This window comes from Camelus ferus, chromosome 23 (assembly GCF_009834535.1).
Source record: "Camelus ferus isolate YT-003-E chromosome 23, BCGSAC_Cfer_1.0, whole genome shotgun sequence".
NCBI classification, from domain to species: Eukaryota; Metazoa; Chordata; class Mammalia; order Artiodactyla; family Camelidae; genus Camelus; species Camelus ferus.
This window is the reverse complement of record NC_045718.1, coordinates 23,613,145-23,631,565: the sequence shown is the minus strand read 5'-3', so window position 1 is coordinate 23,631,565 and position 18,421 is coordinate 23,613,145. Positions and strand designations below refer to the sequence as shown.

Below are 18,421 nucleotides of genomic sequence, written 5' to 3'. Positions count from 1 at the left end.
GGGAGAAAGACATTTAAGCAAAATGGCAATGGAAATGGATAGCTCGTTTAATTCATGGCCATCAGCCTCGTTTGGGAGACTTTCTGGCAGGCTCAGCATTTCTCTGCCTTTTTGCTTTCTATTTATTTACAGTGATTTCTCTTGCTTCCAGCTGCTGGTCCACCCTCTGCTCCCCTCACAACTGATGGACTTGCCTCCTAATCAGAGAAATTAAAAGCTATCAGATGACAAATCCTTCATTTCTTGCTACAGGATTGACATGCTCCTAACCTGTGTTCTCAATTGCCACTTCCATCCAAGTTCCACGGAGGCAATGGCCCCTTTTCTCTCAAATGTGGGGCCACAGCAGACAGGAATTGCAAACCCCAGTTAGGGAGCCCACCAGAGCAATTGACCAGTACCCCCAGGGTCACTCTGCACCTTTGTTGTCTACCTCTACCTCTATGAATTTTTCCTATAAAAATATAACCATGCTCTAAACTCTGATATATAGAGAAAGAAAAAGGAACCCCCCCCCCAAAAAAAACCCCTGGAATGTGCATTCCCTTCTCCCTTCTCTACTTCTGTCCTTACCTTCACAGACAGACTTTTCCAAAGTTTCCTACACAGCCTCATTCTGCTCCCCCAGGCCCCTGCCCTCGGTACTCTGCCGCCGCCCCCCTGCTGGTCACAGGCGCTGACTCAGGCAGTGCGTAGGCTCTCCAGCCCTGTCGTCCCAGACTCTGCAGCTGCACGTGACTCCTGTCTTCCTGCTGCCCTTCGCTTCCTGCCTTCTCTTCAATTCCTTCACCAGATCTTCTTCCCCTGCGCATTATTTAAATGTGAGTTCTTCAATACTCAATCCTAGGCCCTCTTTCTCCTCTTTCTGAATTCTTAAGAATTTTCTCTCTCTCCCATGTGTCACCAAACACCTGTGAGCTAAGAATGTTCACATCTATGTCAACAACTTAGAACCTCCCTTCTGAGTTTCAGACCCAAATATCTCCACCCCTCTTTGATGTCTTTGCTTGTATCCCTCATGGCCACACTTAGCGTGTCTGAATCCAGACACCAGATCCCCTCCTCTCTGTAGTTCTGCCTGTGCCTGTCGTCCTCTCCCCGCTTTCTGTTCACACTGAACTCAGCGTCACCTTTTAAAGACATAAATCTGATTCTCTCAAACCCAAGCCTAAAATCCTTCCACCACTCTTAGGGTTGTCCTCACAGCACCGCTCTGGCTTCAGGTGCTCTAGTTCACCCCAAACCCCCAAGCCCGCTCCACTAGGTGCCTGCCTCTTAGTTACAGGGCTCCCCAGTGGCGCTCTTGCCTGCAGAGGTGCTTCTCTCTGCAGGATGCCTCCCCTGTACCGCCCTCCCTCCACCCTACCCCATTTTCATTTGACTAACGGCCTCCCATTTTCGAACCAGTGCACATGTCACTTACTCTAACACAGTCTTCCTCACCGACTCCTTCCCTCCCTCTCCCCAAGTCCAAGTTAGGTCTCTCAGTCAGGCTCTTCTGTAGCACAAACAGGCATATTGTCTTCTCAGCATTTCCCACAATCATATTTTAAAAATACTTGTACAAATATTCATTTAATGTCTCTTTCTTTTTTTCCATTAGAATAAAAGTTTCACAAGGTCCAGGGCAGTGTCTGTATTCTTCACCTTTATATTCCCAGCACCAGCTTAACTCCGGGTTCACGGTGGATCCTCAGTAAATCTTTTATTGTAAGAGTCAGATGTAGGCAATGGCATTACAGCCAGGGGATGGATTAGCTAGAGAGATCGGGGCTCGCAACTGAGGAGCACCTGCTTCAGGCTGTGAGGGAGGAGACACAGGTTGAGGAGAAGGTTTGAGTGATGCGATCCCAGGTTGGTTGGATTGGCAAGTCTGTGGGACACATGGGTGCATGTGTCCAGTGGCCTTTGCTCTTAGGTTTTCCTTTTCGAAAGGAAAGTTGCTGCCACACCTCCTAGGCTCTTCTGCTTTTGTGAAAAGGAGTCTTTCTGGGAAATGAAATTTGGCTTAATATTCATACACACTGGCTTTTCTGCAACAAACGGAGAATGAGGTAATTGTGCTTTTCTCTGGGCTATTCTTCAGAAATATTTAACTCATATTTGTGGAAGTCATTCCTAGAATTAAAACTCTGGATGATGCTGTTTTAGGTTTTGGTCTAGACTTTTTTCGCCTTGGCAGGAAGAATCAGTTTAGATATATTCAGCACCACCCATCCTCATAACACAAGCTTCATTTTCCAAATTCATGTTACTCCTTGGCCAAAGGCCTCTTAAACTCCCACGTCCCTTGCTCCCTGCCAAGATCTTCACTTTTTATTCAGCACTGGCAAGCTGGCCTCCTTAGGGGAAGGAGGAGCGGGCTGCTAGGGCAGCTCGTCTGAGACAGAACCGCCCAACTCCGTTCTGATGGCAGAGAACGTGCTGTCTTGTTCCCGGTTTTGAACAAACTTTTTTCAGCATCCAGTTTAGGACCTCCATGTTGAATTAAAATACTGGATTGGGGTGGGGAGGGGAGGGTAATAGCTCAGTGGTAGAGTGCATGCTTAGTATGCATGAGGTCTTGGATTCAATCCCCAGTGCTGCCATTAAACAAAAAAATCAATAAATAAAAATAAAATGTTGGATGAATTTGAGCACATTGTTTTTCTCCTGGGCTTCACTTATAAAATGAAGACAATGTCTCTTATTTGGCTCAAAGAATAAGTATGCTTGTAAAGCAGCCAGCACAATGTATAAGGTACATCTTAGTTAAAATAGTGACTATTAAATATATACTTGGGTGTTGCTGTTGCATAACACCCTCAGGCAATGTCCAGTAAAACCAGCTTTCCTGTTTGGCTAATGAATTAGTCAAATAGTTAAGGTTTCTAGTAACCCACGAGTTTATTCTCCTAAGTACTAAGACTTTAAAAAAATATATCCTCAATAATGGGGCGGAGGGATGTAGCTCAGTGGTAGAGCATGTGCTTAGCATGCACAAGGTCCTGGGTTCAATCCCCAGTACCTCCATTAAAAAATAATAATAATTAAATTAAATTAAATTAATAAAAATTCTCAATAATAAAAGTGTTTAATGTATTGATTTTAATAATTTGATGGAAAACTTTCTAAAATATGTTGTTATTTACCCAGATTAGACTGATTTAAGTGCTCACATGACTGCAGCCTTTGCAAATAACTGCCATTTCTCCATGCTCGGTATATACTCCCTTGAAGTAATTTCTTCAAACCACCCTTTTCTCTTTCAACTTTGTTGTTGTGGAATTAAAATCTGATAAGCAAGCTTGTTGTCAGATCAGTGTCTCTGATTAGTGTAATTGCTCCATAAATAAAGGGCTGGGATCTTTCCCGTGAGTAAGATCTATAACACTTTGTGCAGAGGAATTTATGACCTCTTTGGATCATTTAGAGGCCGGTGCTTTTAAATTTCCTTGTTCCAAAGCAGCTTTTGGTTAGATGAGGTTGCCAGATGACAGTCCGTTCTGTGAAGGGAAAGGCTGCTCTGCCGTTTTCAGGCCCCCGTGTAACTGAGCGTGCGACAGAGTGAAGCTGGTTGTGGGACTCAGACCCAGAGTTAGAAAAGTGGGGCAACAAGAGAAGGAAGCTTTCCTCCAACCTTCAGCAAAGCGTAAAGGAGGAGGTGTTGCCTCTCAAGGCTGAATGTAAGGAATGTACTTCATTTTAAACACGTAGGTGGCTTTGGATGAAAACAGAAGTATGAAGTGGTCCTCAAACAATACATGCTCTGAGTCCTCGTCTGTACTTAAGTTTGTCAGATAAATGAAGTGGAAAAACTAGAGAAAAGAGAGACTATCTAGTGACAGAGCAGGGAGGCCAAGCAAAACGGTTTCTGAAGGAGGCAGTAGAAGTCAGTCTTGAGTTGTCAACAAGAATTTTTATTTCTTCGTTTATTGTGTTTCCTTCCTCTAGAATATTCTTCCTCTTGCTTCCACCTTCACTATGACAATAGCTCTTTGTGGTGCCAATTCATATTCCTTTTAGACTGTACACGTGGATGGGCAGACAGTTTGAACTCCCCTAAGTTAGTGTGGAATGGGGCCCAGAACAAGAGGAGATTTGGCAACAGGCCCAGCTGAGCCTATGAGCTGCCCTGCCCTGGGCCACGTGACCCCTCAGCTCCGCCGATGCTCGAGGTGTCTGTGGGTGGAAGGACGCTGTCCGCAGCCTGCCGTAGGCCTTTGTAGGTGAACTGCAGCACAGGCACTTCTGGGGCAAGGCCCTGCCATCCTCTGTGGATAACTACTGTCGTTTTGAAAAAAGAGCTTTTGGCCTGCTACTGGGCCTTAGTAGAGATTGAATGCTGAACTGTGGGTGACCAGGTTATCTCGGGACCTGAGCTGACCGTCATGATATCTGACCCACCAAACCATGAAGTTGGGTGTGCACAGATTACTCCCACATCAAACGGAAGTGATACATATGACACTGGGCTGAATAGGCCCTGAAGGTACAAATAAGTTACAGGAAGAAGTGGCCCAAACGCCCGTGTTCCCCACTCCTGTTACACCACCTTCTCTTTTCCATCCTGCAGCGAGAACCTCATGGGGGAGAGCCGTATGATCAGTTGACAGAGAGGAGAAAACTTGGGCCTCGTTACAGATGGTTCTGCACAATACTTGTCCTGAAAGAGGACAGCTGTAGGACCCCAGCCCCTTTCTGGGACATCCTAGAAGGACAGTTGTGAAGGGAAATCTTGCCAGGGGAAGGGTTCTAGGAGTGCCCTTCGTTTTTCATTTTACTTGGATGGGGAAATGGACGTGCAATTATATACTGATATATGGCCTGTGGCCAACTGATTGGCTGTGTGGTTAGGGACTTGAAAGGACCAAATTAGAAAATTGGTGACAAGCAAGACAAAGGCTGAAGGAGAGGGATGTGAACAGACCTCTCTGAATGGGTGAAAAATGTGAAGATGTGTCCTAGGTCAATGCCCACCAGAGGGTGGTCTCAGCCAAGAAGGATTTTAATAATCAGGCAGATAGGAAGATCTGTTCTGCGGATACTAGTAAGTTTCTTTCACCAGTCACCTGTCAGTTGCCCAGTGGGGCCATGAAAAAAGTGGTCATCATGGCAGGGATGGAGGTTATGCCTGGACTCAGCAACATGGACTTGCACTCACTTGACTACCACAGCAGCATCTGCCAGCAGCCAAGACCAAGACCGAGTCCCCAGTACGGCATCATTCCCAGAGGTCATCAGTCAGCTACCTGGGGGCAGGCTGATCCAGCACCCTGGACTGCTTCCATCATGGAAGGGGCAGTGTCTTGTTTTTGCCTGAATAAACACCTATTCTGGATACAGATGTGCCTTTCCTGCACTCAAGGTTTCTGCCAAAACTACTATTGATGGACTTACAAAATGCCTTATTCAGTGTCACAGTATTCCACACAGCATTGCTTCTAATCAAGAAACTCACCTCACAGCAAGTCAGTTATGGCAGGGGCTCATGTCATGGAATTTACCAGTCTTACGGTGCTCTCCACCATCATGAACCAACTAGTTGATGGAATGGTGGAACAGCCTTCTGAAGACACAGTTGTAGTGCCAGCGAGGTGGCAGGACCCTGCCGGCTGGAGCATGGTTTTCCAGGAGGCTGTACGTGCTCTGAGTCAGCATCCAGTGTCGGTGCTGTTTCTCCCCAGGATTCCCAGGTCTAAGAGTGGAAGTGGGAGTGGCACTACTCACTATTACCCATAGTGACCCACTAGCCAAATATTTGTTTCCTGTCTGCATGACCTTATCCTCTTCTGGCTTAGAGGTCTTAGTTCCAAAGGAAGGAATGCTTTCACCAGAAGTAGAACAATGATTCCACTGAACTGTAAGCTAAGGCATCTGCCTGGCCTTTTTGGGCTCCTCATGCCTCTGAATCAACAAAGAAGGGAGCTTCTATTCTGGCTGGGGTGATTGATTCAGCCTTTTAAAGGGAGACTGGACCACTCCTCTGTGATGGAGATAAGGAAGCTTATGTCTAGAATATAAGAGATCCTCTAAGGTGTCTCTTAGTAGGAACATGCCCTGTGGGTTTAGTCAATGGAAAATGGTAAGAACCCAGTCCAGGAAGGATTGCTAATGACCCAGATGTTTCGGGGATGAAGGTTGGGTCACCCACCTGCTGAGGTGCTTGTTGATGGCAAAGGGAATGCAGAAAGGATAGTGAAAGAAGGTCGTTATAAATACCAGCTGTGACCAGGTGACCAGTTACAGAAATGAGAACCATATTTGCCATGGGTGTTTCTCCCTTAGTTTATTATGAACATGTTTGTGTGTGTGAGTGCACATGCACACAGACACAAAAACAGATTCATATTTAAGTTATGCGGTATCAAGGAGAAGAATAAGCATTATTTAAGGACTTGGTATCCTTTTCTGGGGAAAGGATTAGTGCATTTCCAGTTGTACAAAAGGTAGCTATATCATGTAAGCCAGGAGTATGACCTGGTTGTTTTCTTTATTTGAAGATTAAGTGTGGTTGAAGATGTACATGGCTGCTTAGTTGAGAAGGGGTGGACTTGTGGTGGTTAATTTTTAGAAACTTGGGGAATGTTTTTTGATGAGATTACTATTTAAACCAGTGGAAATTTGAGTAACCAGACTGTCATCTGTAATGTTGGTGGGCCCTGTCCAATCAGTTGAAAGCCTGAATAGAACAAAAAGACCAACCTCTCCAAGCAAGAGGGAATTCTTCATTCCTCTATCAACTATACTTCAATTAAAAGAAAAAAAAGAGAGGGAATTCTCCAGCAGACTGCTCTTGGACTTCATCTGATCCATCAGCTCTTCCTGCTGGCATTTGGACTACAGCTGCATTATAGACTCTCCAGAGTTAGGAGCCTGCTGTGCCATACTGCAAATTTGGACTTGTCATTTCTCACAATCATATGAGCCAATTCCATAAGTAAATCAGTAAATAAATAAATAAATAATCTACCTACCTACCTACCCATTGGTTCTGTTTCTCTGGAGAACCCTGACTAATACAGGAGCTAAGGAGGCAAAGGTCTTTTTGTAATCTTCAGAACTTAAAATCTATGAAAATGTAAAAAAAAAAAATCCTTGAACACTTTAGAATTTTCTTTTGCAAGAGAGGAAATTAATAATATCTGCAGGCCCACATGTGAAGATAATTTAGTCAAAACACAGGGGTTTTGGTAAATAAAAATTCATTTCCTGTAATCATACAAGAGAAGTATGAGGAATATTCATTGAAATCATTTATACACAAATACTAGTGCAGTCAAGTCTAAATATAACCTAAAAACTCTCAACAACCTTAATTTGTTTGATTCTTTTGGATTTAGAGCCAGGACTAACAGCTGCACCTTGTAAGTCCTTAGTTAATCGTTGAAAGTTATTCCAAAATGATTACCACTGTTAAAGCATCCAAAGTTAGCTTTCATTTATTGCGTAAAATTGTGCTGTCATCTGAAGTGATAGCGTGAATCTGAAATGGAATTTAGCTAAATATCAGATGGTTTCTCTCAATAAAGGTTACTCTTTTCTTTCTGAATAATGGAAGAAGAAAAGAGCATGAACTATGTGTCAGTGACCCTACAGCTCACATCCTGGTCATGAGCTATCAGCTACTTATCAAGCTCTTTGTATGTGGACAGGGTATTACGTATGCACTGAATACCTCTTCATCTGAGAAATGGAAATAACGACCTCCTTTTGTTGGAGACAGATTGAGTGAAAATGCCCATGCTAGTGCCAGGCACACAGTATTTTCTTCATAAGTCTAATTTCCCTTTTTTTTAATAGTTAATAAAAATTTATAGTTTAATAATTCATATTCTAGATGAGTTATAGACTAGAATGTTACCAGTAGCAAAAAACTTCAAGTTCATGAATTCTACCCCAGATTTTTACATAGAAATACACTGAGTCCAAAGATTTTCTTTGCCTCAGGTCACAAAGTTAGTTATAGGGGAAGTTTTCAGAGACACAGTGGAACATAGTGAATTAAAAACTTTGGAGTCTGACAGACCCACCTTTAAATCCACAGGACACCACTTTCTAGCTTTGGGACAGTGGAAAACTTATCTTTGTGTTTCAGTTCCTTTATCTGTAAAATAGTAATAATATCTCTCATAGAGTTGTGGAACTTAAATGATATGATACACAAAAACAGATTAACTCATGTGCAACAAAGGTGTTAATTAAAATCGGTACAGTCCTTCAGTTATTTCATTATTCAATTTTTGTGTACAAATAATCTGACATTTTCTTTTATCTGATAGCAACCAAGATTTCTGACATAAATATCTTACCTGAAAACTTTCTTTAAGGATTACTGAAGAGCAATAATGAAAACAATGGGTTACATAACACATGAATCCCAGTTTGATAATTGGCTGCCTCCAGAAAATTCATAACAACATAAAATGGTCATCCATAAGTATGTGTTGGACTAGTGGCATTTAAAGGACATCTGGAGAGTTGTTTTCTTAGGATTAAAGAGGTCTTATGTTCAATTTTCCAACTTCCCTTATTAAATCTCACTCTGAACAATAGTGCAGGTTGTGTGTTATATGTTGAAACAGTATAATCTGTTACTAAGAATTTTTTTACTCTGAACTACCTGATTTGTATTGTATTAATATTATTTTCAATAATACAAGTTGCAAGGAACTAAATCAATAGACTCCCTAAAAAATGTTTCAGTATAAACAGTCTTCCTCCTACAGTATCAACCCTGACTTGTTTTTCCCCCTAAGAGCCCTTCAAAATCTTATTTTTTCCAACTCTGTAATATTCTCCTGCTAAAATAAGAAGACTGATCTTTTTACATGCATACCCTTTCCTATTTCTGCCTGTCTTGGCCCGACCTTAAATCCAGTGCTTGGCATGTAGCTAAACAATAAAGGGCTATTATTATTATTATTATTTTGCCTATAAACTCAACCCTTCATTCAAGGCCTAATTCAGATCCATCTTCCTCATCATAACTTCTAATCTAAGTTCCTTACAACTAGTCTTGCTATTGTATACTATATTACACTCCATTCACCCACTTTATAATCCACTTTAGTTTCTTATCTTATCTTTCCTCCCTCTCTAGGCAAATTTTTAAGAACTTACAGATTTTACTTTGCTTACAATTTAAAAATCTATGTTTGAGAACGTTGCGTTCACCTAAATCTACACAGGTTCAAAACCTTTAAATTGATCCGTTGTGTTGAACTGGTAGAGTGTGTTTTCATCAGTGAGGTCTTCAATTTGCATCTAATCTGATGCCCATTCAGCATTAGAGAAGAGCCCTGAATTAGGAAATTAGTTCTAAATGTCATGCCACTCAGTATTTACCTCCAGTAAGACCTAACCTGTACGGAGTTTCTTTTCTACATGTAAGAATTCTATAGTCTTTTTGGTCCTTTTAGTTCTAAAATAATGATTCCATGAATATATATATTTATCACATTGGTGACTGGGCCCCCAAGCGTCAGGATCCAGGTGCTTAAAAATACAATGCAGGTGGATTCTCATTTCTGCTTTTGAATTCAGACTATTGCTGTATCACACATCCATGTCGTCTCTGGAAAACTCCATTGTACACTCACTAGAGAATGAGAATGAAAAAAGGAAGATAACATCTTCCTGTTGTTATGAAAATAGTTTTGACCCTGTGGACCCCCTGAAAGCTATGCACACTTTGAGCACGGCTGCCCTAGGGTATAGAGAAACGACCAGCTCTCTTAGGCAATAATGGTTCAGGACCACAAAGAAAATGACAATGTCTCCCTCTCCAAAGTAGCACTTTTGTGTTTAAGTCGCATTACAGACATCCTCTGCCTCTCTATTTTACTGCAAAAACTCTTCATTGGCTCACGCTGCTCCCATGTCCAGTAAAGCCTCCTTCCCTGCCCACATCCCTTCCTGTTGAATAACTGTGCATCTTTAGCATCAAATTCAGTTTTCTTCTGTGTCTATGAAGCTTCCTGCACGACTCCAATTCCTGTGATAGGAACTGACCACATCTTCTGGACGTCAGGTCCTGCCATCCTGTAGCACTCGACTTTGGTAAGGTGTTGTAGCGTGAGCCTGGTACAGGAGCCTGGCATTTGACTCCTGACTCAACTCTGATACTTATCAGCTGCATGACCCTGAACAGGTTTTTAAGGTCTTGGTGCCAAGTTCCTTGGTTTCCTCACCTGAAAAATGGAAACCTTAGAGGGATTTTGTGAAGACTAAATGAGACAATTTCTATAAAATATGAGAATAGTTCCTACCAGATAAGAGCTCAATGAATATCATCTACTCCTATTAATTCTTGTCATAATTGTTACTGTATTTCTGCCTCACTTAAATAAACTATTCCCCAGACCTACGTGAGATGCCTAAAACATAGAGACCATTTAATCAGAATTATGAATGAATTAAAGAATAGAGAAATAAATTTTGTAGGTCTTGTTAAGTTGATTAAGTTCTTTTTTATGGCTTAAGTAATAGCATATATTTTGAAATGGGTCAGCATTAAAGGAGCACTAAGGAGTCTGGACCAAGAAGGCAAGGTACTTACTCAACTCCAGGTTATCAGCTAATAGATCTAACGCGAGTAACAGCATCCTTTCAGAACTTGCATCTGCAAAATGACTCAATACATGTTTGCTCCCTCCACAGGAATTTTGAGAGAATCAAATTTAAAAAGTACACCCCAAAGAAGCCCCAAAACTGCAAAGTGTCAAGCAAATAGCAAGGATTGTTGTTGTTATCAAATAGTCATTTTAATAATGTTTGTTTTCTAATAGACATTAGTTCTTGATTTTCTTATCTGAAACATTACTTTCTTCTTTTAAAAAATTAGACATTATCAAGATAGGAGTGAACTTACAATTCTTTATTACTGAATGTGGGACATAGAAAAATCGAAACGAAAATGACATATTTTATGATTTTACTTTACAAATAATCTCTATGCTTCATCCTTCCAGGTGCCTGTGGTGGCCATACTGGGCTCCGGTGGGGGATTCCGAGCCATGGTAGGGTTCTCAGGTGTGATGAAAGCACTGTATGAATCAGGAATTTTAGACTGCGCTACCTACATTGCTGGTCTTTCTGGATCCACATGGTTAGTATTCATTTTGAATCTTAACTATCATCCTAAGTGCTTAGCGTTTATCCACCTGAAACTTTGAAAAGAAAAGAGGATTTAGAAAATTGAACATTAACTTCAAATTACTGAAATGCCCCAGCTTGATGCAGTAATTTGTTTCTTAAAGTTTTTTTTTAAGGCAAATTCATACTTAATGATGACTCTTGTCATCAGTTTGCTCCCTTGAAGCTCGCTTGTGGCTTAAAATGTAGTGAAACAGAAAATAAAAGATAGATCAATTGGAATAATTCTGTATAAATATCTCAGAAGTGGAATAACATACTCCACCCATAATTAATTTAATCTTCCTATAATTTACTGATTTGTAATCTTGTAGCAATCACGTCTAAGTCTACATGATTCATGAGGTATTCATTTTCTTCTTTAGGGCAAATAGAATGAAATGCAAGATACCTAATATACAGAAGAAGGAAAACAACTTTTGAATAAGAAATGCAATAAATTTCACTGATTTGTATCTCACTAATTATGAAATTAATCCTTTAAACGTATCTAGGCTCAGCGATATTTGGATAGAGAGTTAAACAATCTATATGTATAATATTTGTACACTGTAGATTGCCTTTTCAGCAATATATTTATAGAACATTTTCAGAGAAGATACTGTGTACTTTCTGGTGCTCCTCTCACGTAAGCATGTTGAAAATCAAATATTAGTCCTTGGTTAAATTTCTCAAATAGAAGTATCACCTTATTACAGAATGTCTGATTTTGGCTTATAAGGCTTTTTAGTCACTCAGCCATGGTAAAACTTACCTATTATAATATTTTATTATATATAATTATTTATAATTTATGAGTATTACATGATTGTGTATAATATGTGATATACTGTATTATATAATTATAATATATGTTATATATGACTATATTTTAAAACTTCTGTGTCTCCTCACTCTGTGAGATGGCTATGAGTTTCTTCATTTTTCAAGTAAAAAAAAAAAAATCTGACTCAGAAGACAAGTAATTGGTCCATGATCACTAACAGAGCCAACACACAGACTCAGGATTTCAGTCCTCCATTCTGGATTCTTCTCGCTAAACCACAACCTTCTCTTGGACAGCTATATATTCTCGATAGAGATTCACATTTTAAAGATCTATAGTTTCTTAAATATTTTGAACCAAATTCTTCAGCTAAAAAAAACAAAAACTAAGAACTATGGCTGCCATCTTCTTTATATGTACCCTCAAAATGATATATCTGTTTTGAAAGAAGGGTGTAGTCCATCATTACTCTTTCCCTCGAAGGAAAGAGCAGTCACCTGCCTGTTTAATGAATAATATGAATGTGATAGAAGCACTTGGACCCTTAGATTAATTCGCCTACTCAAGCATTTTGTTATTACTCCTCGGGTGCTTTTCTTTATCTGTATTCACTATTTGTTAGACCCCTGTGGTCCATCACTGACTAATACATTGTAAGAAGCTTGCTTTCTTAAATTCATCTAATAAAGACCAGGCCTTGTACTGTCTGGGGGCATATAACAGTATATACTTGAGCCTAACTAGAGCTACAGTCATTGCTTTGGTTATAGATTTGGGACAACATCTAAAATTCCCTGTCAGGGTTATGAAAAGAGGTTCTACAGAATATAATTAAGAGAATTTTAAATGTTACAGGCCAATCATTTACATGTTACAGGCCACCTATTTATATATACATAATTTTCTGCTCTATCCTTCAATGTCTAATTTCCTCAAAGATTAGCCTTCTCTTATTCTATTTCCCTAAAGGTCACATACTCCTAAAATTCTTACAATCCTTATTTACCCAGAGACCACCTAATTCCCAAATATAATGGTGTGTTTTGAAGCTCTTATTCTCCTCAACTTTTTAGGGGAGTCAGGGAGGATGAGGATGTTTTACATATTGAGTTGTTTCTCTTTCAAATCACTCCTACCACACCTTTTTTTTTTTCCCCTTCCTCATTCTCTCGGATTGCTCTCTGCTCTACTTTTCCCCTTAAAATGGGTTTTCCTCCAGGACCTCTCTTTTCTGTTTATCTGCACATCCTCCCTTGGTAATTTCACCAACTTCTATCACTTTGGTTATTGCCGTCAATAATTTAATTCATAGAACTCCAAAACATCCCCCAAAATTAGTGGGCCAAAAAGAAGAAAGAAAACCCTAATGGACAATGAAAAGTAGCTGTCAGGGAAGTAAGGATGAGATGCAGAGGTCAAGGTGGAGAGTGCGAAGTCATGGGTATTTTAATAGAGTGAGGAATCTGTGAGAAGCTTAGCTGAGAACTGGGTTTGGAGATCTTTTGTGGGTTTTAGCAAGAATTACTTGATAAAGTAAATAACAGGTACATCTGATCCTGAAATTACAAAAAAGAAATGCATAGAAGACAAAAGGAAGAAAGGTGAGAATGTGGACTTAGAAGGAGACATCTATGATCTCAAGAAGGGGAACAGAGGACCCAGGAACTGTTTTCCTTTTGTTTTATTTTCAGAATATAAGAGATTTGAGCATTTTTATAGGAGTCTGAGATGAAGGAAATCGTCTAGAGGGACAGATGGGAGATAAAGAAATGGATGGATCATGGATAGAAAAAGATTCAGGCAGAGACAGGTCAGGACAAGATACAAAGCACAAGTGAAGCCGTTAACCGTGGAGAGAACAGGCACTTCCTGAGATGGAAGAAAAAGTGGTCAGGATGATTCATGTGAACAGTTTTCTCTTGAAAAGTACAGGTGAGAAGGTAGAAAGTTCAAAGGAGGGAATTCGGAAAGACTTGGAAAAACAAATTACACTCTGTGTTGTGTAAGTTTTTGTATTCTGCGGATACATGACCATGACCTGGCACAAATTAGGTAATAATGGAACTATCTGGAGAAGCCTGGACCTCCCATGAAGTTTTCTGTGATAACAAAGGAGAGTTTTATGTAGGACAAAAGCTTTTCTTGTAACTGCTGTGACCTTTATGGTAATTATTTCTGAAATTATTTTGGAATGATAGTTGTTATTTCATTCAATATAAGTATTTAGCCAACCGGGAGAACTGGCCTGAGTGAACGAGTGACGGTAATCCTGTGTTCTCTTGCTCGCTTAGCACAGCTCCCTTCCTTGGCACAGCCATTCGTTTGTAGTGTCATGGGCTATTGGATATTGACTGCTGTGTCTGTATGGCCTCAACATCTAAAGAGAAATGAGGGCAGCTCTGCATCCATACACAATGAGACCCAAACAAACAAAACAAACAAACAAACAAAAAGAAAGCCATTTAAAGAAAACTAGTCATTGCCTGCTAGTCCATCTTTAGCTATCACCAAAACCCAAACCCAGGTTTTGGATGTCACCACAATGATGTCATGAAAAGTCTATCCAACTCATACTTGTTAATTTCAAGGGGGCATATGGGCTCATAGATGCTGAACAAGCAGAGAATATTAGCCCAGTGCAAATGATTGAGGTATTCTTGGTCTTTCTGTTTCTCCATAGGGCTTGTATACCCAAGCCAACTGCTTCATGAGAAGGGAGAAAAGAGAGAAAGAGAGAAAGAGAGAGAGATTCCCCAAGTAAATGAGTTTACTTCAAACTGTAGAGAGCAGAAACAGTCTGCAGCCATTCTACATGAAACAAAAAGAGTGAATTGGGGTGACTTCCATATACATTTTGACCTCTTAAAAAGATCTGCCTGGAACTGTGGCACAGAGTCCTAGATTTTGAGCAATCCCTGGACCTCAGAGGAAGGATTTTCTTGATCAAGAGCCAGTGCCTAACATTGGGAGGAAGGAAAGAGGAAAGAGGAGCCTCCAGATCTTGCTGGAGGCAATCCATGAGGCAGAGGTACTTCTTAGAACCATAAATTGATTCATTTAAAGAACAAGTAAATATAGATGGAGAAGGGAAGTCTTAAAATAATATAAATGAGGTTTGAGTAATTACATCATTCTGCTGAACTGTTAGAAATGACAACTTCCAATAGCAGAATGATCATATCATTTCCTTTCCACTTACCTTTCAGAACATTATTCTGTAACTAAATTGATTTCAACTGACATTGTTTTTTTTTTTAAATTGAAGTTTAGTCAGTTACAATGTGTCAATTTCTGGAGCATAATGTCCCAGTCATGCACATATATACATATATTTGTTTTCATATTCTTTTTCATTAAATGTCGTTACAAGATACTGAATATAGTTCCCTGTGCTATATAGAAGAAATTTGTTTTTTTACCTATTTTTATATATAGTGGTTAACATTTGCAAATCTCAAAGTCCCAAATTTATCCCTTCCATTGTTCGTTTGATTCTTTTCCTTATTTTCATCCTGCTTCATTAAGGAAAGGATTTAATGTATCTTTATAAAAAAGTAAAACTGGATTGCATACAAAAAAGACAGAAGTGATAGAAGTTTTATATATATATAAAACTTTTATATATATATATGTTTTTTATATATATATGTATATATATATAAATATAACTAGAAACTAGGTTAAAAATTCATGCTATAACCTACAGCTTTGGGAGGCATGAGACACAGGCTTGAGTTTTTGTTTTCTAGAATTCAAGGCAAAAGCCAAACTATGCACAGTTACACAAGGCACATTTTTAATAAGTTAGGGCAAGCCAATGGTCCGTGGAGCTAGAAATTATTCTTGTTAATAAGACCAGTAAAGAATTTCTTAGTGTTCTCATAAAGAACAAAGCATATCCTGAACAGTTTCAGAACTGATCACTTAGAGACTCAAAAGGAAGTTTTATTTTCCTATTTTTTATCATGTACTTAAATGTAAACCAATATCATTACACCAATGTGTGCATTTATTGAAAAGTAAGGTCCAGAATCAGATCTTTGTTCATTTAAATGAAACACGTGGCAGCCCTTGGAATAACTATAAGAATGGATGGATTCTGTATCTCTCCAGCAATCTCAGCTGTATTTCTAAAAAGTATTTGGTGATTATACCAGGCTTGAATTCAGAGTCAGTTTATTTGATTTATCTTCATCACATGCTGTGGGAAATGTTAGGAATCTAGTTTGTACAATAAAAATCTTTTAAGCATTTTTAATTTGTTTTGCAGCGCTTGTATTCCATTTTAGGTCTGTCATTACTCTCCATTTGTTAAGTTATAAGATTCTCAGTTTGTCTCTAAAGAAATCTAGATCAGCAAGAAATGCTAATTTAATGTGTAGGGGGAATAGTTTATTCTCTAAGAACTGAAATCTTATTTTAAAGATTGAAAAAAATGAAGCCTATTGTGGAGAGGACAAATTTTAAATTCAAGTTATTCTGTTATTAATTGGGGGACTATGAACATGTTATTTAAATTAATCAATCCTCTCCTCGTCTTTAAAATAGGAGAATTGAAAGCTATCGTTAAGTTTTCAAGACAACAGCTTATGAGCAATTAACCATCACAGGCCCAGAACATACCAGACTCAACACAAGTTAGTTTTCCCTCCTTTATGAAGGGAAAATAATGCACTCTGGTGACATTTTGATTTAAATGGAAAAGGAAACAGGAGATTTAAATATGTGCTGTATTCTCTTTGTTCGGATGGAGTGGTGGAGTATTCCTTTCATTATTTTGTGCTCTCAGTTCAGTAGTCAAAAAACTGTGCTTGCCATGGTCTAGGCATTTGCTAACCACTGAGTCCAAAAAAAGGTGAATAAGCAAAGTTTTTGCTGCAGGAGGTCACAACTTATTAAGGGATACAGATAAGTAAACTAATAAATAATAATTTAGTATGAGAGCTACAATACTAGATACTGGTTCCTCGGAGAATTGTAACTTAATGTTTATGGTCTAAATGTCAAATACCAAGGCGCATAGTGATTTCCAGCATCACTAGAAGTGGCCAATGGCTGGTGGTCAAGAATCTTCGCAAGAAAGCATTTACCTCCAGACCTACTCCTCTCCAGGATTTCACCATCAGATTTGTATGCTCAGAAATTTCGAGACCTACAGTTGGTAAGATTTAGGATTCTGTCTGGTTGGCCAATGGACAAAAATAAATAAATAAATAAATAAATTAAATAACACCCCCCACACACACACACACACATTTGTCAGTAGAATTAGGCACTCACAATAGTTTGGACAGCACATTTGCTGTCATCATGGAAAGTCAAGTTATCAGACAGCTTGGTTAGTCTTACATCCAACAGTTCAGTTTATTTCCGTGACTCCAGTGTGTTGTGCCATCAGTCTCTGACGGTCTGACAGGGATGCTTACTCCTGGAGAGCAGGCAGTGGACAGTAAGCCCAGGAGGGCACACTCTCCCCTGGGCTGTGCAGGGGAGATCCAGTTTCCTCTTAGATCCCTCCTTTACTTTACTTCATTGTAGACCAGCTCCCTTCTGATTGATGCGTGCTTTCCTTAAGCAGGTTAATACGTCAATTGGAAAACTCAGTTAACCAACTAATTCTACCATTCGTTCTTCTTCTGGCGACTGAGAGTTCCTGCTTTCTTTGGAGACTACTTACTATGTGATGCTCTTTATCTTTACTGATTATCGTTTGTTTTCTTTTCAGGTACATGTCAACCTTATATTCTCACCCTGATTTCCCGGAGAAAGGGCCAAAGGAGATTAATGAAGAGCTAATGAAAAATGTCAGCCACAACCCTCTTTTACTTCTCACGCCACATAAAATTAAAAGATACGTTGAGTCTTTGTGGAGGAAGAAAAGCTCTGGCCAACCTGTCACCTTTACTGATATCTTTGGGATGTTAATAGGAGAAACACTAATTCACAATGTAAGCTCTGGCTCAGTCTGCAATCCTTTTAATACAAGAAGCCCATGTATATCCTAATGTTGTAAATTAAGCAAAATATGGTACATTTTGTAAAAGTCAGTTGACTCAACTTATCCTACGAACAATGTGCACTGAGTACATACTCCCTGCCAGACATTACTCTTCTACATTGCATTCTACATTAGTGCTTAAATTTATTCTATCTGTGTATTAGTTTTGATGTGTAGGGAAGTACTTTTGATTCTTTTTCTTTGGGGAAAAAAAATACACCTTTTAAGCTTTAACTGCTCATTCTGCCCAGTGGCAATCTTTTTAGATAAGGAGATGAGTACAAGTAATATTTAAATGGCAGAGGAAGAATGGAGGTTGCCTGGAGGGAGTCAGCAAAGAGAGTGAATCACATGGAACAAACCCCTTCAACATGTGACCACAGAGTGACATGTTATCTGAAGATTAAGCAGGGAAGACAGAGTCTGTGCCAAGGGGTCCGGAGGCTAAATTCCTTCTGGGCTCCAGTAGCTGCCAAATCTCGAGTTTGAATGTCAACATCGTCCCTAGAGTTACAGCTGCT

General features: G+C 39.5%; 1 protein-coding gene across 1 annotated transcript in view; it reads left to right on the top strand.

The window, feature by feature from the left end:
• PLA2G4A (phospholipase A2 group IVA) overlaps positions 1 to 18,421 on the top strand; it is a 122,588-nt gene that overhangs the window by 74,194 nt on the left and 29,973 nt on the right. The window contains exons 8-9 of the mRNA XM_006185533.3: positions 10,953 to 11,089; positions 17,628 to 17,850. Coding sequence (XP_006185595.1) covers positions 10,953 to 11,089; positions 17,628 to 17,850 — 360 coding nt within the window. The remainder of the gene's footprint in view (positions 1 to 10,952; positions 11,090 to 17,627; positions 17,851 to 18,421) is intronic.